The sequence below is a fragment of the Balaenoptera physalus genome (genome assembly GCF_965194825.1).
Source record: "Balaenoptera physalus genome assembly, chromosome: 7".
Taxonomy (NCBI): Eukaryota; Metazoa; Chordata; class Mammalia; order Artiodactyla; family Balaenopteridae; genus Balaenoptera; species Balaenoptera physalus.
Genome location: NC_138886.1, coordinates 86,653,125 through 86,673,279, shown reverse-complemented (window position 1 = coordinate 86,673,279; position 20,155 = coordinate 86,653,125). Strand labels below are relative to the sequence as shown.

Here is a 20,155-nt window from a genome sequence, read left to right as displayed (position 1 = left end):
GTGGAGGGCAGAAGTTCCAGGATACAGAGGTAGAGATTTAGGAACCTCACAGGCCAGTGCCAGTGGTCCGAGCTCAGGTTAGAACTCTTGAAGGCCATAGAGGCAAGAACGTTTTTCTTCTCAGGGCGGTAGTCAGATTCTGTATAGGGGCCAGGGAAGCTGTACAGAGCTGAGCCAGAGGGGACACCAGGGTGGCCCTTATGTAGAGATTAGACCAGAAGTAGGTTCCAGGAAGGTATGAGGATCCCATTAGTCTTAGAAGCATTGCCAACTTAATTCTTCCCTCAAGCTATTCATTTGAGCATCTTTGTTTAACATTCAGATTTTTTTTTTTGGGGGTGGGGGATGGTTTGCTTTTAATCCTATCCTTTTCATTTGTAACCAGGCATTCTCTTGCACTTTAAAAAAAATATTCTCTTAACTTCTTAGCAAAATTAACTTTTTGAACATTCCAGCCAATTGTAAGTTTGTGAGGAGGAAAAGCAGGTGTTTCCAGGCTCTGGTTGTTAAAGAGAGACGAGCAGGATGCCTCTGTGGTTGCCATCCGGAGGGTGGCAGCAGTGAAAGCAGAGACAGAAACCAGAATGAACCAGGAGGGAGAGTGAGGCTGCCCGTGGGGGCTGTGTCCTTGTGCCTCTGTCACTTGTTGGGCAAACTTTTATCAGGTGCCAGAGGGTCTAGATGACAGTATCTAACATGTGTTGAGTATTTACTATAGGTTGAACTACAGGAAATTGCCGATAATCAGTTATTTTAGATCCATCAGAATGGCAATTTCCTGTGATTCAACCTAACACATGTGTTCTAAATGATTTGCACGTACTCATGGCATTTATTCCTCACACTCACCTATAAAGTGGAAACTGTTGTGTTATTATTCCCATTCCATTCTACAGAGAGGAGTCTAAAGCTCAGTATGGTCGTGGAACTCTCAACGTCACATGGCAAGTAGTGGAGTCAGCACTGAACTCAAATCCAGGCAGTTTGTCTTCCAGGCTTGCTTAACCCTATACTACTTTTCCTGCGTTGAAAACTGAACACTGACAAGGCCCGGAGAGAGTTCACTTCTGCATCTTCAGTTGATGTTTCTCTAAAATGAGGCAGAATAGACCAGGTCTTGGTCAAGAAGGCACTGGGACTGTTGCCCTTCACTCTCTTCAAAGTCGTAATGAACTTCACAAAGCCCACATATTCAACCAGTTCCTTTATTGGGTCCATTCTTATCTGCGATCAGGGATAGCTTTACATCATATTATTAGAAGACTTCTTGAAGCTGTATTGACATTTCAATCAGTTTTGAGTAACTCCAGAGCGACTCTTTCAGAGCCTTATTAGGCCATCCAAGAAGAGGATTCCAAGTTCTTCTAATCTCAGGTCTGGGTTCCTGAAACAGCCATCTAATTCTATCTGGCCTCTCCACTCTGTCTATCTGATCATGTGTTATCCCAAAGGCTGGGTAATCTTCCCAGAACTCCGTTTGCATTACATCATTCTTGGAACTGAAAATAGCTCCCCACCGCCTGGATGGTCACACGCAAACTCTTGAATTTGGCATCTAAGGAACTCCATTACTTAGCCTGGTCCACCTTCAGTCTCATAGGTTCTTAATGGCTCTCCTCTTCAGTAAACCCATTCTCACTTAATGGACATTTCCACAGTCAATTCACTGTTTATGCCTGCCAGGCTTTGCTCATTGAGTTCCCCTCCCTTCACTGCTTTACCAGCCTCAGTGAAATTCTTTCTCACCATCCCAGCTCAAGCCTCACATCTTCCCAATGGCCCTTTCTAACTAAGCTTACCAATATTCAACTCTCAGCTCTTTGAATTCTGAGGGTGCAGCCTAGAATTTGTCTATCTATTGTCTTGTGACCAATATTTCAACTCTCTGAATAATATACAAAGAAACTCAGGGACAGAGATCATGTTGTCTACAGCATTCACTTCTTCAATATTTATCAAGCACCCACTCAGTGCCAAGCACTGTGGTATACAGAAGCAAAGAAGACACAGTCCCTAGGTTCAAAAGGTTGATGGGTCAGAAGAGAGATGTATAAAGCTGGGCAATGTGAAAATGCTGTTTTTATAGGTTAAAAATAGTCAAATATTGGCAATTTAATATGGCTCATTCTAAATATAATCATAAAATAATGTAGTAAGGTCATGGGTGGAGATACAAGCAGAGCATTTAGTGGGTAGAGAGGAGGGTCACCAGCTTATCCTGTCAGGGTAGGGCCTGAGACTTCTGGAAGGCAGTGATACCTGTGCTGGGTCAGAATGATCTGGAGTCATGCAACAAAGGAAGGATATTCTAAATAGAGACAATACGAAAAAAAGGCAAGGAGATAAGAAAGAACAGGCAGACAGTAGATGTTATGGGCTGAATTACATCTCTCCAAAATTTTTATGTTGAAGCCCTAACCCCTAGTACCTCAGGATGTGACTGCATTTGGAGATAAGGCCTTTAAGAAGGAGTTAAGCTAAAATGAGGCCATTAGGTTGGACCTTAATCCAATCTGGTTGGTGTCTTCATAAGAAGACATTAGGACATACAAAGAGACACCAGGAGTGCAGACACACAGGGAAAAGACCAAGTGAGGACCCAGAGAGAAGGCAGCCATCTGCAAGCCAAGGAGAAACACCTCAGAAGAAACCAAACCTGCTGATACCTTGATCTTGGACTTCTAGCCTCTATAACTGCAAGAAAATTAATTTCTGCTGTTTAAGCCACATACCAGTCTGTAGAATTTTGTTATGGCAGCCCTGGCAAACTAATACAGTAGAGTTCTATGAACTATTTGGGGTGGCTAGAGAGTGAAGCAAAGAATGGTAAGAGAAGAGACCAGAAAAATGGGAGCGATGGTGTGCCGGGCTTTGGAAGTTTTTCCTGGAGACAAGGGGAAACTTTTGAAGAGTTTTAAGCAAGGAGGTGGCAGAATCATAATGGGTTTTAAGTAGAGCTCCTCAGTGGCAGTGAGGAAGATGGATTTGATGGGGCAAGACTACAGGTAGAAAAAAACAAGTCAGAGGATATTAGATTGGTGCAAGCAAGCCATTAAGCTCTAAACAGAGAGAGACAGTGGTATTAGGGGTGGAGAAAGGTCGAATTGAGAAAGACTTATGAGGTAAGTTCATAGTGAAGGCTTAAACCCTCCCAGGGGTGGGGGAGTAAAGCAGAAGGAGGAATTGGACAAGTTTGCCAGGTTTCTACCTTGGATGAGTGTGTGAACTTGTGCTACCAGGGATGAGTTCAGTGCTATTGGAGGTGAGCAGATGGGAGTGGGAGAGAGGATTACCACTGTGAGATGTAGGGCAACCAGGAAGAGATGATGTCAAATGGGCAGTTCAGCACTCACATCTGATCTTTAAGAGAGAGCTAGGCTGGCCTGGAGACTTGGGAGCCTCCAGCACAGACGGGAGTTGTGGCCAGCTGTGCCCATGACCCACTCATATCCCGTGGGACGCATTTATCATTTGTGTGCACATCAGCTCTTGGCATGTTCCCTGAGACACTTTTTCGGATGTGACCCTCAGGTTGCCTGAGCCTGTTTCGCCTATGAACACAAGAACCAGAAGCACCTGGAATGCACTCTCTAAGCAATGATGACAGCTGCAGGGATATTTACACGCTGGGCCCCTTGTCCCTGATGAGGACCACTCTGAAGCTGACCCACATGGCTTCCAGAGCAATCCTGTGTAATCTGACTTGATAACATGGCACCCCGGCCTGGCCCTCCATTCTCCCTTCCATTTTCCCCTCCTGGGAATTCTTCCTAACAAATCTCTTTCACACGAATTTCATCTGCTTTTGGGTAACCCCACCTAAGAGAGGGTGTTTAGATGAGACCACTCCAGGAGGATGAGCAGCGAAGAGGGGGGCCCCCTGGGGAAGACCAACTCTGAGAGACGGAAGATGAAGAGAAGACTGTGAAGGAGATAGAGGAGGGAAGGCAGAGGGGGCCAAAGAAAACCAGAAGAGAGGCAGCCATGAAAGTCAGGTGATAGAAATTTCCAGAAGGGAAGAGTTATTAACAGTACCAAAGGAAGCAGAGGAACCCATTAAGGTAAGAACTGAAATATGTTTACAGAATCTGATGATCATAAGGGCACAATGCCCTGAGGAAAAAGTTTCCCTAGACTTGTGACCCCAGTTCACGTCCAAAGTCATGAGAGCTTCATCCCCCCTTGGTGTACAGGTCCTCAATCCCTTCTCCCTCGTGGGCAGAGGGTTCCAAAACTCACTTATATATGTAGCTCTATGATCTGCATCAAGGCACATTCATTTCTAGTTCTGTTTCTGGAACCAGAAAATTGTCTTTAGCTGTACTGAGACTGACAAGGTGGCACTCAGGCATCTGAGAGGTCAGGGTAGACGTGGATGCTGGTGTGCTTACAGAATCAAAGGCAGAATAGGCTGGTGGCCTCCGTTTTCCCTGTGGGACAGGAGGCCAGAGAAGGAAGAGAGCATGGGGAAGGTCTGGAATAAATACCATAGGCAAGGAGAAGGGAGCTGCCCAAGGAGGAGTGAAGGGATTTATTTATGCCTGCAGGGCCAGTGGAGACTGAAGAAGAATTCTGGGGAGTGTTCAGGCCCAGCAGTGAAGCTCTGGGCTGGAGCTTTTCCATGAGGCAGGCTTGTGCGGCTGCGAATGGACACGTTCCCACATGTGGGTGGGAAAGATTGCTATGTTCTTCAAGGACTAGAAATAAAAATTTTGAAAAAAACTTTAAAGGTGAAAACTTCATGAATACTAGAGAAGGTTTACACATAGGCTTTTAATGGAAAAAAGTCTCACTGGTTAAATGGAATACACAGTGCTTAGGCATCATGCAAACTCACAGAACTTGTGGCATGCACATTTCATTTTGGCTGTAGATAGAGTTACATACTTGGGGGGTTTTCCCTATTATTATTATGGGATGTCTTTGGAACCAGGGGGATGAGGGATTCACGAGGAAGATGGGAAAAGAGTCTGCATTTCTCTAGAATTGTATCAACTGTGGAGGCAGCAGCTAGAAAGAGCCACGTCAGACTCTGGGCTTGTCAGCGCCTACTCAACGTGATATATTTTAACGTTTTTCTCAGCACGAGCTTGACTTTAACAATGAATCCAGAAAAAGGGGGAAGTGATCATAAATCACAAACTATAAAAACCAACAGAGATTTCTTCTGACCCCGCCACCGTAGCTCTTCCATCCCGCCGGCCTGTCGTGATACACTAACTGAAAGCACTTAGAGGGAAGACGCTGATGTAGCTGTACCCTGGAGACCAAAGGCACGGGAGCCTTTCAGAAGCCCCCTGGCATCTTCCTTGTCAAGAGTCATGGCTGCTGCACTGGACAAGGGTGGGGGGGTGGGGGGTTTGGGGGAACGAATAGGAGAGAGCAAAGCGGTGGCAGCCAGGCAGGGCAGAGTGGAACAGCAGTAAGATCAGGCTGTGAACGGCAAACGGTTCTGCCCAGGCCTGGTGGAGGGAGAGGTGAGGGAAAGTCTGGAGAGAGCCACTGGGGTCTCATCTACGGGAAAGGCATTTTAATAATTAACAAATGGGAAAAGGCACGGAGCCAGTAATGTGACCCTAGCATTTTGAAACTATGCCTCGGGAGCCTGCAGCCACATTACGGGCTCCTCAGCCAGTGAAGGCTGAGAAACCTCGGAAAACACAAGGAACTGTTTTAACCAAATGAAACTTACAACCAGGTCAATTTAAGACACATTTGATGAGAGCCATGATTCAACACTGGATATATGGGAGGCACAAATGGAAAACAGTTCTTATAAATTACTGAAATTAGCAAGTCAGAGACAAACATAATTTTAATTTTTCTCTTCTCACTTTATCAATACCCCTCCAATAGCTATCATCAACACAATATTGAGTTTTCCTGTTTCCCTATATTGACTGAAATAATGAGACACACACTGTCATGTGTAAAAAGACAAAGATACTTTGCCCAAGGATACTTTTTTCAACCCGACCTTCATGTCCTTCCACAGTTCAAGATACCTGGAGTAGTATTTTTTTTTAATGCAACTAAATGCTATATCGAGTTCTTTGGAGGCAGGGAGATGGTGTAAGGAAAAGAGAATTGTTTCAGTCCCCACTCTGCTCTTTATTGGCTGTATGATGTTGGACACCTTAACTGGTCTTTCACAGCCATGAGTCATCTAAGTGAAGATGTTAAACAGCCAGCAGGAGAGGTGGGGAAGGAGCAGCAGTGAGGTAGAAGGAAATCAAGGAGAGTGTGACACAGAAGCCAAGAGAAGAAAGTGTTTTTAGAAAGAAGGAGTGGTCAACCATGTTGAAAGTTGCTGCAAAGATGGGTAGGAGAAGTTTCCATTGCCTCTGGCAACGTGAAACCAAGACTTCTAAATTGTTCCTGGTCCATCATTTGAAGACCATGGGGTATCTTAAAAGCAAGAAAAAAAAAAGATAGCATCTTTGACTACTGCATTGTTTTAAGAGACTTCTTTCCCAATGTCTTATTTGTGTACTAAAACAAAAATCTGAGACCAAATTTTTACAACTCTGGTTCTTCCTTTCACTGTCAGTCATTTCTAGGTTCTCTGAGCCCATTTAAGGGAGAATTCTAAGGGATGGGAATAAACTAAACCTAGACTATATAATTTGGGGCAGGTTCAGAAACATTTCCTCTTCATTGTAAGTGCATCTGATAACAATATTTTCCATACTGATGTGCAACAAATCTTTCAAATGCACTCATTTCATGGTTAGCCTAAATTTAGGCAAACACAATTTCTGAATACTAAGAAAAAGAAAAACAAATGCCATAATAAGCCTTTTAGCACAAGGCTCTAAAAATAGCGTATTCCTTCTCCCAGCTCCACACACAAAGGAAAAGCTCTTGGACATCAGAAGCTCCACGAACCCCAAAGACAAGGCTCTCCATACATGTGCACTGACTTCCCAGTGTCCATCTGACTGCTTATAAGTTGGGAACACATTTCACCAACTGTTGTTAATTATAGTTTCCTTACCCGAACCGATGGTCTATGGTCATACAGAACTGGGGGCATCAAAGGGACTTAGAGACTTGGAGAGTGGGGAAACTGAGTCTTGAGAGCTGGCAGAATTGGCCCAGTTATACAGCTCGCACATAAGCTTGTTCCTGCATCAGCCACCTTAAAACAAACCTCCCTGACCCTCATTTCCCTCCCCTCCTAGCACAACTTCTCTCACAAAGTCCACACTCAATGTCTCTGCTTCCTGACCTCCCATTCACTCCTCTACCCACTTCAATCGGGCTCCCTTCCCCACAGCTCATGAATAAATGCATGCATGTCAAGGTCACCAACACCTTTCATGCGGTCCAACCCAAGGTCACTTCTCTCCCTCCCTTTTACACACCCCTCAGCAGCATCCGGCATTTTCTTTCCTGACTTCCATGACTCCCGGCATCTGGGTTTCCTCTACACTGATTTCCCCAGCTCCTCCACTGGGTCCTCATCCTCCTCTCAACCTCTTCTCTCACTTTCCTCTCTAGCTGGTAATTTCAGCGTGCTCAGAATTTTAAGTATCCATAGGCTGAATGTTCCAGTCTCTCCAATGAGCTCCTGACTTGTAAACCCCACTGAGTTTTCAATATTGAATATCTATTTGGCATGTCAAACTTGACACATGCAAAACTGGAATCTTTTTTTTTTTTTTTAATTATTATTTATTTATTGGGCTGTGTTGGGTCTTCGTTTCTGTTCGAGGGCTTCCTCTAGCTGCGGCAAGCGGGGGCCACTCTTCATCGCGGTGCGCGGGCCTCTCATTATCGTGGCCTCTCTTGTTGCGGAGCACAGGCTCCAGACGCGCAGGCTCAGCAGTTGTGGCTCACGGGCCTAGTTGCTCCGCGGCATGTGGGATCTTCCCAGACCAGGGCTCGAACCTGTGTCCCCTGCATTAGCAGGCAGATTCTCAACCACTGCACCACCAGGGAAGCCCAAAACTGGAATCTTTATTCTTCCCTCCAAAGCCTGCTCCTCCCGAAGTCTTTACCATCTCACCAAATGGCATCACCACCTGTCTACTCAGCTGCTCAGGTCAAAAGCCTAGAAGTCATTCTGGACACTTTCAATTTCCTTTTCTCCACATTCAATAGACCAAAGATCTGCCAGTGCCACTGCCAAAACATGTCTTAAATAGGTCTGCTTCTTGTGCCTGCCCTGCCACAACCAGGACCTCTAACGTGGACTACACAACGTTCTAACCCTTCTCCTGGCTTTTTGTCTGCTGCCTGCAGTCCGTGCCACACAGCGGCCAGAGCAGCCCTGTAAAAGCACAAGACAGACAAGGCTCCTTCCGTGCTGAAGGCCCTGGGGCAGCTTCCATCGCGCTCAGGGTAAGGCTGGATGATCTAGCTCCTGCCTGCCTCTCCCCGCCCTTCTCACCACACTGCCTTCCTTTCTGCCCCTCGAGCACCAGCACGGCAAGCCCTTTCCTGCCTCAGGCCTTGGTGCTCTTCAGAGAGGCATTCCCCAGCCTCTTTACTGTGAATCTCTGCGTTCCCTTCACAGAACTTCTCACCACCTGCGGCTAGCTGTGCCTACAAGAGAGTCCCTGCTACGTGAAAGTTCCATGAGAGCAGGGACCCTGTCCACGTTGGCGGTGGGTGTAGCCATCCCACTGGCTGAGTGAACGGATGCTTGCACAGTGGCGCTGGGTGGGGAAGACAGGGCTCCCGGCTCCGGCTTTCCTAAACAATGGATGAGTCAGCAGACGCCAGCGGTTAGCGTGCGAGAGAGGACTTCTCCGTGGGAAGAGCGGCCACACCCTGCGCTGCCGTGCTGCACAAAAGACTGGCGAGCCTCGCTGGGGTCAGGCTGGGCTCGGCATTCCCCTCAGACTTTGGCCTCAGTGGGCAGTCCTACGGAGAGGGATGTTTATGTAAAAACAAACAACAACAGGACCGGTCCAGGCAGGCTTCTACCCAGGCGGTAGACTGGCCTTCAGAGCTGCCATCTAAAATGAGGGGTGATTCCCGGATGGCTGCCTTCCCACCTGTCTGACGGCAGATTCCAAAGGCTTGGCTCCAGTCAAGAGGGGACAGGATGAAAGCTTCTGTTGCCATAGCAATCACAGTGCTCCTGGGGCCGAGGCTCAAGGTTTCAGATAAACAACTATTTACAGAAGTGGAGAAAAAACAAGCAAACAGAGAGGGACAAAAAAAAAAAATGGGAACATGGCAAGAAGTAACCCTACGAGTGCTGCAAGACACGCTCTGAAAATACAACACAGGAGCTGAGAGTAGAATCCTCCCACCAGCACAGGAGTGGCCTCCTGCCGGGACACATCCGGAACAAAAGGCCCCATTGACACAAACATCTGTTACTACTAAACACTTAGGAATCAATATTTTCTTAAAAGTTTTTTTTTTTCCTTTTGGCTTTAAAGAGTTACTGTCTGCCAGGCTACCAGACCCTAACCTTCTCCAAGTCCACAGCCACCACATAAAGTAACTATTAGAACTTCAAATGAAGAATTTGGTCCCGGAAATGGCCTTGTGCTAGTTTTTTCCTGAACAGAGACACCAGGAAAATGTCAGAAGGCAAACCCAAACCCACACCCTGAAAGACTTAAAACATAACAATCACATCCCTGGGAAGATGAGTAATCTAGCCCAATTTAATTTAAAAAGGAAACACAGCAGATTTAAGAGATGGCCTGGACGTGCCTTGCAGGAAAGGAGGAGCGTGATGGGGAGGACCGGAAGGTTACGGGATCACGTAGTGCTTTACCTCAACACCTGCATATCCTCCGGGGAGTTCCGCACCTCGTCCTGGAGGCGACGCCAGCGCAGGCAAGCCCTCAGTTCCTGCTGCTCCTGGGCCTCGTCGGGGGCCAGCTGCTTGGAGCACAGACACACAAACACAAACGCTCAGGACACAGTCACTGTTGTCCTCCCGCGGGGTCAGAGCCACCGCTGGAGCAGCTGGCTTTGTTTCGGGGGGATGGCACAGACAGTCCCCGCCGCACCTTGCGCCCCATCAGAAAGGGCCTCTTAGGTCCTCAAACAAAGACCCAGCCCTCACTCGTGCGCTGCCTGTTTGGGAGGTGCCCCCTGGCCCCGGAACCTCCCCCTGCTCCCTCACCTCCACCCCTGGCCTGGAAAGAGCAGACCTCCCTAGGGAGCCATTTCCACTCTGATCCCATCCAGCCTTTTCCTGCTTTGTCTTCTTGCACAGGGTGAGAAAGGTCCTCTCCATTTACCTCCTACTTTTCCCAGCCCTCAGTTTTGTTAAGGGCTGTTTACAGTGCAGCCAGCTAATGCAACCCAGATGATTCCATTTGCATATAACCAGAAAGAGTGCACTGCCTGGACTGACTCTTGGGGTGGGGGGGAAGGCTATCGCACCCTGCCCTACTGGTCAGAATTGGCTGCTGTCACTCGATGTGCTCACAAGGCCCCATGGCTGTAACCCCACAAGGGAGGGCAGCAGAGCATCCACTGGGGAGGGAACTGCCAGTGTCTACAGGCATTTCTGGGAATTAAAGGTCCCTAATAGTTCCCCCAACAGATATTTACTGATTCTCTGCTAGGCCCTGAGGACATCATGGACACAGCTCTGAACGTGAGGAGTCCAGGGACACAGATAATCACAGTAACCATCAGAATTCAGTGACGGCAGGGGTTAAGGAAGAACCCAGATGCCACCTGGCCAACCAGGGTGGTCAGAAGGCTTTCCTGAGGAGGTGTTCCCCAGGGAAAGCAGGAGCCAGCCACGGGAGGAGGAATTTCAGGAAGATGGAAAGCATGTGCAAAGCTCGTGGGGCCTGGAAAGAGTGTGAAATGTTTTAAAAATGGTGAGGGTTAGGGTCAGGCAGGGAGCAGGCTGCCAGCCAGGGAGGGACAGAGGTGCCAAGTAGCTAGCAGAGGCCAGGTGATCAAGACACTGTGTGTGTCCTGTTGTCGTGGACTGAGTTGTGTCCCCTTCCCCAGCAAAAATCATATGTTGAAGCCCTAATCACCACTGTGACTGTATTTGAAGATAGGGCCTTTAAGGAGGTAATTAAGGTTAAATGAGTTCAAAAGGATGGGGCCCTAATCTAATAGGGTTGGTGTCTTTATAGGAAGAGGAACAGACACTAAAACTCTCTCTCCATGTGTGCACTGAGGAAAGGCCATGTGAGGACACAGTGAGAAGATGGCCCTCCCCAAGCCAGGGAGGAGAGGCCTCACCAGAAACCAAGCCTGTCAGCACCTTGGTCTTGGACTTCCAACCTCCCAAACTGTGAGAAAAACAAGTGTCTGTTGTTTAAGTCTCCTGGTCTGTGGTACTTTGTTATGGCAGCCCGAGCTGACTACGACAGCTGTGAAGGAGTTTAGACTTTCTCCAAGTTGATGACAAGTTATACGATTCAACTTGCCACTAACTCAATTCACCTCTCCCTACAGAATGCCACTCTGAGAGGAATGTGGGTTTCTATCTCCTTGTTCAAAGATTTCTCACTCCCCTTTGCTGTACTTGCTAATGCTCGGTGCTGCACAGTGCAGTCTCCTGGGCAGCAAAGCAACACCATCCTCACACCCTGTTCAGTCTAACTCAACCTTCAAGGAAGGGGCCAGAGCAATGGATGTACTCTGGAAATGTTTCCAAACTTTGTGCTGGTTCTAGAATGGCCACTTCGCTTCAGCAGTGTCCATGTTTTCACATATTGAAGACTTACTGCATGTACCTTAAAGGATGATGAGGTGGATTGCCCCCTACTCCAGGTTAAGAGAAAAGGAGGGATAGAGGAACTTCAAATCCTACATTCCCTTTGAGGCCCACAAGAAGTCACCTCCTCCAAGAAGGCTTTCTGGATTTTCTCATACCCAGCCTCTTCTACCTGTGAACTCCCACAATATTTGGTGTTTACCTCTCTTTTCTAACTTATTTTCTTCTTCCTTCTACTGTGTGCTTTCCTTATCTTCAAAATTAGACTCTGACCTCTTTCAGAGCAGCGTTGTAGTCTTATCCTTTTACCCCTACAGATCTAGCACAGAATGGACACATGGAAGTTGTGCAGCTGTGAGATGTAGCCAAGCCAGCATCGTGCCTTTTTTGGTAGAGACAGATGTAAGGTAGGGCAGCTGGAGGGAGGACACAAGCAAAGAGATTCCAGGGGGTACAGGCAAGGGGAAGGACAAAGGGGGAGTGCTCTTTGGGGATTCAGGAGATAAAGGACAGAGAGATGATCATCAGATGCCTGACATACACTCACGATTATGAAGAATAGCATAAATCTGATTGTCTCAGGATGGAAGTACCTCAGGGAAGTGATGGTGAAAGAGGCACATTTACGCTAAACCTATTTAATCCTTGCTGAATGCCTACTATGTGCAAGGTAGTGGCAAAATCAAAGATGAAGAGAACAAGAAAGGAGAACTGGTATTTCTTGAACACCCTCCACGTGTCAGGCACTGTGTTAAGCTCATTCACACACTATCCCTTTCATTCTGCAAGGTTAAGCATTCCTATACCCATTTTATAAATGAGGAAACTGAGGCTCAGGGAGGCTATATAACCTACTGTAAACAGCAAAGCTGGGATTCCAAGTCTGGTCTGACTCCAAACCCAGCCCCTTTGCTCGAGAATCTTCCAGGTGGCTTCTCTCCACAGGATTCTTTGTGGAGGGGGACACAGCTATGCACGCTGCTAGCTCTACAGCCAAGGTGTGAAAGGGGGAGGATGAGTAAGACACAGTGCCACTTTGAAAGAGGTCACAGTCTAGTCATGACGATAGAAAGAAGAAGAAAAAAGTGAGAAAAAACAGGTGAGTAAATACAAATACAGTGGAAATCCGAAGTTTCTAGAAGAGGATCATTGAACTGTGAGTGAGATGAACAGTCTGGGCTATCAAGGGAAGGTGACCTTGAGCTGCTAGTGAAAGATAAATAGGACTTCAACAGGCAGAAGGAACTTGAACAAAATCATGCAGATATGCACAAACTCGGGAATTTCAGAAAAAGTCAAGTAGTCCAGTGTGTAGAGATGGTAGGGAACAGAAGTAGCCAAATATTAGAAATTAGAAAATAAGCAGGAAGCCGGTTAGCTGCCGTATCTTCCTTATTGCTGGTGGCTAATTCTTTAAAGTTGAGGTTGTAAAAAACAATAAAAACCAAAGCTCACAGATCCATAGAACAGACTGGTGGTTGCCAGAGACAGGGGTCAGAAAGTGGAAGAAGTGGGTGAAGGGGTCAAAACGTACAATCTTCCAGTTTTAAAATAAACAAGTCTTGGGGATGTAATATACAGAAAGGCGACTATAGTTAATAACACAGTATTGCATTTTTGAAAGTGCTAAGAGTAGATCTTAAAGATTTCATCACAAGAAAAAAAATTGTAACTATGTAAGGTGACTAATGTTAACTAGACTTGTGGTTATAATTTCACAATGTATACAAACATAGAATTATTATGTTGTACACCCAAAACTAGTGTAAGGTTATAGGTCAATTTTACCTAAATTAAAAATTTTTTTTTAATAAAAATAAAGTTAAAAAAAAAAAGTTGAGGTTGTAAACTGGGAGTGTGTTGACTAGGTCTGGCCTCAGTGTATGTTTGGTTTGCATATTTTTTAAATTAGTAAATTTCACATAAAAATCCAGAGTCATAATTTCCTTTAAAATACTAGAAGTCCAGGTTGTATTGAGCCCTTCTTTCAGCACGACAGCAATCGGTTAGAGCTGAGGAGAAGCTTCCGGTTTGCCACAGTCCTTACCATTCCCGAAACTATAACACCAACTGCTTCATTCTTTATTACTTGCCAGCAGACATCTGAGATCATGACTCCTGATTTAAAATTTCATCTCATTATTTAATAAAACAAAACACACCACAACCATACCACAAAAGGGTGCTTGAGTATGCACAGCACCACCTTTTCTTCAAGTCTTTGCTCAAATGTCCCCTTGTCAGAGAGCTTCTCTGATAAGCACCTTCTAAAACAGCACTAAACCTACCTCTCTCTATCCGGCTTCATTTTCTTGACACTACTCATCACTACATGTTAAAGATGTAGTCGTTTATCTGTTCTCTCTCTCATCGCTAGACCATGAACCCCGTGGGGAGCAAGGACTCTCCTCCCATTTACAAAGCAAATAGAACAAGTGCCTAAGTGCATAATGAGCACTCAATACCTATCTGTTGAATGAAAGGAAGACTCTGAGTTGAACTTGACTCTGGGTAGTGAAATGCTTAGCGCACTTGAAACCTACCTGCTGCGCCTTGGCCCAGAATACATCTTCCAAGTGAGTGGCGAACCCTTCACTGAGCCACTCTTCCGTCCAGTCTCGGGCCCCGATAGCCAGGCCAAACCAGGCATGAGCAATTTCATGGCAGAGGCGGGTCCCACAGAGCTGGCTCATTCCAGTCAAGGTGCTCTGAGAGAGGAAGACGAGGTGTGGGCTGTGGATCATGGGGGAGAAAACACACACAGTCTTATCAGGGCCTGTCCTCATGGCTGCCCCCAGGGCTGGCTTTCTCAGCCCTGCCAGCCTGTTATTATCGTGTGCATGCTAGATCACGACCAATAGGCTCGCAGCTTAGATGCTTTTAGAAATAAATAAAGTGGCAGTTTCAGTTCCTGGCAGCGGTTCAGGTTGCCTTTTCTGCCAAGCAGTCGTCTCCGTCATCAAGCAGCTATTACCTGTAATAAGCAACCTACCGAGGTTTTACACTGAAGAAATTACAAGGTGATGGAAGCACTTACTCTGAAATCTGGACTGTAAAAGAAGAGCAGGTGTGAGAATGTGAAGCCCATGCTGTTGAGACAGTGATCAAAGAAGACCCTTCAGCCAAAAAATCTGAGCAGCTTACAAACAAAGTGAGAAGTCATGCAGAAGGACGGGAAAAGCCGAGAAGAATGGAACCAAACATTTTCTGGTTCAGACTGAGGGTGGTTACAGAGGCAACAAACTCCTAGGTGCCATGAGTGCATGAGGTTTCAAGAGACTCTGATAAAGGCTGAGTTTGTGTGAGGCCGAGATTTTCAAAGGTATCTTCTATCTATAGATGCTTATACGTTCCCATGACATAAAACTAGGCAGAGACAGAGAGAAGGGAATTAACTCACTCAGGTGTGCAAATGGTTCCAGGGCTGGCACCAGCCAGGGAGATTTATCTAATCTCATTTCCCACACCTTGTTTTAAAACCCCAAATACCATGATTAGAATTGCATTGATGAAATGGGAAGAAGGGAGGCTGAAGAGAGAAGAGGCAAAGGAAATACCTCCTGTGCTTCCACCTTCGGTATTTCTCATTTATCCAGGACTTGTTTACCATCTTATGAATGAAGAATTTGCTCTTTAAAAAAAAGAAATCTCTCCTCCATCGATTGAACAAAAGCAGTCGTGAAACCTTCCAAATTAAGAAGCTGTACACACTGGTTCGTTCCTTCAAAAGCCATGCATTTGCCATCGTGTGGGCTCTGCACAAGCCAGGACGGCTTGCGGTTTTGTCCTCTGCCCCCACGGCCGCCAGTAGAGAAAACCCCACCTGTACTTGCCTTGCAGAGCATCGCCCGTTCCGCTCAGAGAGCTCAACTGAAAGCGCGGGAGTCATGTGTGCCAAAACAGGCCGCTTTCATGTGAAATAATAACAGGGCAGGCACACAAATGAGAAGGTGTCTGCCAGGATCCCGGCAGAGTCCACCAGAAACGCCAGGAATTAAAAGTGTAGTTGGGGCATTTAGGATACAAAGGTGCGATGCAGTGTGCAACAACAGAAGTTCAGAGCACTAACTCAGGAAAAAAAAAAACAAAAAAAAACGGAAGGAAGGAAGGCAGACAGGAAGGAAAGGGAAAAGGGTGAGAGGGAGGGAAGGAGGGAGGGAGGAAACAGAGGCCCAGGAGCTAAACTTCCTCTTCCTGAGAAAGTCACCCCATGGAGAAGACAAACTGCGAAACCTGGCATTTTCAAGTAAATGACCCTTTGCTCTGGCATGTGCAGCACTGCAAAGAAAAGCCACAGAAATGTACCAAGTAAATAACATTCCAGACATACTGCTGGCAGCACTTCACCCTTTTGGCTAAAGCAAAACAGAAGCAACTTCAGGCTTTGTAAACAGGCTCACAGACAGCCTGCGCTGGAAAGGTCTGCTGGCCAGAGACCCAGACGGTGCACACGCAGTTACAGAGACGGTACGGCTGAGCCGACCCCGCAGCCCAAGAAGCGTACACACGCTGATGACTGTGACATGGCAGCGAGACTGTTCACGAAGAAAAAGGCTGCCCTGTCCACAGCGACCTGCTCACTGCTTTGTCCCAGTGTGGAATCCGAGCCAGGCCCTTTTATGCAAATATCAAAGTCTGCAAGGGCCTGAAGGAATGCACAAAAGCAGCTGTGTGTGGGGGGATGGCATTTCATTTTCCTGTCCTGTAATTTTTCCCCTTCAACAGTCTTTGTTGTCTCCACCAGACCTCCTTCCCCACCTGTCAGTACTTTGGAGATACCACTCTGGCCTTGGTTGGGCTCAGGACAGGCCCTGGCATTGCTGGAATGATGCCTAAATTCCCACTTCCCATCCTCAATACTTTCTTCCTAGCCAGGGAGAAATATATTTCCTCCTCTCTTCTGAGAAAGACCAAAGCTTAAACTTCCTCCTAGATTGGAGGATGTGCGTTTCACTTGATATAAATGACCCTGTTATCAGTGGAAAACATGACCTTCTCCCTGAAAAGCAATTTTCCAGTTGAGAACCAGACCCCAAATCCTCCTGCAGCGGAGTTTGTCGTCTAAGGTTGGGTTTTACCTGTGGATCATAGCTTCTATGAGGGAAATAGGTTCTTTCTTCAACTAAATTAAAAACACAGAGTACGGTTTTGATAACCTTTCTCAAGGGTTATTAACAAAATTCTGGCATAAAAGGACCAATAGAATTTTTTTTCAAGGAGAATATCTTCCTCTCCTTTTGAACCTAAATGTCAGGATTTTTCATGTTAAGTAGAATTTTTAAACTGCTTTTTCCAACAATGAATGAAGAAAGGTATAATGCTCTTAAACTCACTTCAAGGAATAATATTAAATATTCCTCTACCAGCAGATAATCTCCTTCATGCCCACCTTCAAAACAAAATGAATGTTTAGAATTTTCTACTCCTACCTTACACTTGATTTATAAGTTTTACCCCTGGGCTCCTCACACTTTCTGAGTTCTCAGAATCTTATTCATGGTCCTAATCAGCCAGCGGGGCATCAGCCTTCATTCTGACAGGCCCTATTTGAAAACGGGTTTTCTTTTTTCTTTTTCCTTTTTCCCCTGAAAGGGCCTGTGTCAACTGCCTCTACAAATGCCAAATTGTTGATTCATCATCGTTACAGAGGACAGAAGATAATCACTTCAATGACATCTTCATCCTAAAGAAGGTTTTTGGTTTTGGTTTTGGTTTTTTTTTTTTAAATCACAGAGTTGATCATTTTTCTCAAATAAGAGATGGGTGGGAAAGTAATATTTTCAACTCTCAAAAAGTACAAGCCCTCTTGTTTGTATTCTCCATCATAAATTCTCTTTCACTGCAAGTGATCTAGGAGGCCAGCGGGGCAGAGCACGGGGCTGGGCAGAGCGACAGCAGGACACGTGTTCTCCTTCTTTCCCAGGAGACCACCAGCAGCGGGGCTGCCTCCCGACAAAGGCCACGTGGTACTGTCTGTCTGCCGCCTTGCCCCTCAAGATTAAAAATATCATTTCTGGTCTGAAAACAGTTTCTCAAGATTGTTCCTAAAAGCTACCTCCCCACCCAGATTAGAAGGCTGTGTCAGTTCATTTAAAACATGCTTCTAGCAGAGGAGGAAGGAGTGCCTTCATTACGCGGGAGCTGCTCCAATCCTTCGGGAGGAATTCAATTTGGAGCGGAAATGGGGAATTTCATCAGATCTTAAGCAGGGGCTGGAGTGTGATTTATTTCTGCTTTGTCCAGGGAGACGTGACCAGCGTGGCCCACCTTGCTGCTCAGGGAGAGGTACAGCACTGGGGGCTCCAGCCCTGCAGGCTGCAGGGGGACCAAGAGGACAGGAAATTGCTTTTGGTTAAGGACAAGAAGAGCTCCAGGCCACCCCTCCATTATACTGGAGCAGATCCCAACTCCCCTCAGGGGGAGCAGATTCACTTTTTGTACAGATCCTTGGAGGTTTGTCCAGGAAACAGACACATATTCATCAAGTTTGAACTTCTTATGGGTTCAAAGTTTTTCACAATCTCAACAACATGTGGAGCCCGATAGCCCATTATAGAGAGGAAAGAAGAACAAACAAAGAGGGGAACTCAGGCTCCTGTACTTTCAGACTTAAACTGGAGAGTTCTAAGGGCCTCATAATCATGTGAAAGCAATTTTTACTTGCATGACTTAATTACTTGCAAACTTAATTTGGATAACTGAAAGGTAGACTCAGAGTAGTCTGGGGCAATCTGAAAGGGAGGACAAAAGGTAGTTAGCTGTCCCTTAGACTCAGGACATGCTTTCTCTTCCTCTGTAAGGGGTGATGTGATTTGTGCCAGTACCTCACTCGGTGCATTTAGAAACCAAATGCTCGGCTCCGGCCCCTTCACCTCTGCAATGAAATCCCTTAGCCCCGCTCCCCAGTGCAGTCTAAGGTAGGGGACGTGTCTGTTGTCCCAAAGGCAAAGGGATGGTCCAGATGACCTGGAGGGCCCCTGCTCCCCTCTGGCTCTGAGACTGCTCAGTGGAGACTAGTAACCTTCCCTTTGCTCCATCAGGCATCCCGCGCTGTGGCCACATGTTGTAGTCTTAAACTGGCGCCTTAGGAGATACAGGGATATGGGCCTTTCGGTAGCCTGAGGGGGAAACCAGATCTAAAAACTGGAAGAAAACTTACTACAGCGGATCAACACAAGGATCTAGGTTTGAGAGAAAAAGCTAGTGTTAGTATATGTTTTCCTTTAAAAATTCTAAATAGCGGGACTTCCCTGGCGGTCCAGTGGTTAGGACTCCGTGCTTCCACTGCAGGGGGCCCAGGTTGGATCCCTGGTTGGGGAAATAAGATCCCGCAGGCCATGCAGCACGGCCAAAAAATAAAAAATAAAAATTCTAAATAGCAAAGAGGCAGTAAAACATCTACTCACTTATCTAAATGAATTTTGGCTAAAACTGCCAACATGGCTATAGCAGAGAGTGACTGAGGGGAGGCCCCAGGGCCAGAGACCTCTACCAGAAACATATACTCCTTTGAAAGACTCAAATGCTTGAGTATTTGCTATGAGCTAGGCACTATATTTTACATACATCATCTCAGGAGATAGATTTTATTATCAGCCCCATTTTACAGATGATGAAAGTGAGGCACAGCGAGGTAAAATGACTAGCTCAAGGTCACACAGCTGGTAAGTAATGGAGCTGGTATTTCCATTCACACAATCTTGACCCTGAAGTCCTACTCTGCCCCACTCTGCCCAGGGTCACTGGGTTTAGACCTGTGGCTTCAGGGCTCCCATTCCTCTGTGCCAGCTCAAGCTGGTGGTACAATGCTCACTGTTCTCCCTGGTGCTCCGTCATCAGAGTCCACCCAAGGGGAGCGACCAGCCACACCCCAGGACCCAGCTAGCACTGACCGGAGGTTATCAGACCTTGTGATCAGCAAAGCTTCAGCCTCTTTCTGGTGAGAAGAAAGGTAGGGAAGGAAGGGAGAGGGGAGTATCACTACTCCTCTGGTGAAGCCCCCCCAAGAGCCTAAATTCCTTAAGGCAACACCATTCTTCCTAACCCTGTCCTATGCCAGGTCCCTTGTGGGCCACTGCAAGGGGATGCTTAGACAAGCAGGTGCAAGGGTCAGTGCCTAGGGTACGATTTCAGAAGCCCAGGAAGGACAACATGCCAGACTGCCTACTGCCTCTCCCCAGCCTCTACCTCCCACCCACTTTTGTTAAAGCCTGACTTTTCTTTTTCCTGAAGAGACATTATTTTTTATAGCAGTTTTGGGGTCACAGCAAAATTGAGCAGAAAGTACAGAGACTTCCCATATGCCCTGCCGCCACACGCAGCCTCCTCCTCTATCAACCTCCCCCAACAGAGTGGTGCGTTTGTTGTTACAGATGACAAATCTACATTGATGTATCATTACCCGGGGTCCGTAGCTTACATTAGGGTTCGCTCTTGGTGCGGTGCAGTCTGTGGATTTGGACAAATGTATAATGACGTGTATCCACCATTATA

At 46.5% G+C, this 20,155-nt stretch overlaps 1 protein-coding gene across 7 annotated transcripts in view; it reads right to left on the bottom strand.

The window, feature by feature from the left end:
• The window catches only part of AOPEP (aminopeptidase O (putative)), a 379,363-nt gene that overhangs the window by 137,600 nt on the left and 221,608 nt on the right, over positions 1–20,155 (bottom strand). For 4 of the 7 annotated variants that reach the window (XM_082469688.1, XM_082469684.1, XM_082469686.1 and 1 more), the window contains exons 6-7: positions 14,206–14,395; positions 9,743–9,852 (exon numbers count right to left, since the gene is read on the bottom strand). In XM_082469688.1, the coding sequence (XP_082325814.1) occupies positions 9,743–9,852; positions 14,206–14,395 (300 nt within the window). The remainder of the gene's footprint in view (positions 1–9,742; positions 9,853–14,205; positions 14,396–20,155) is intronic. The other 3 variants (XM_082469685.1, XM_082469689.1, XM_082469690.1) reach the window with 1 other exon arrangement.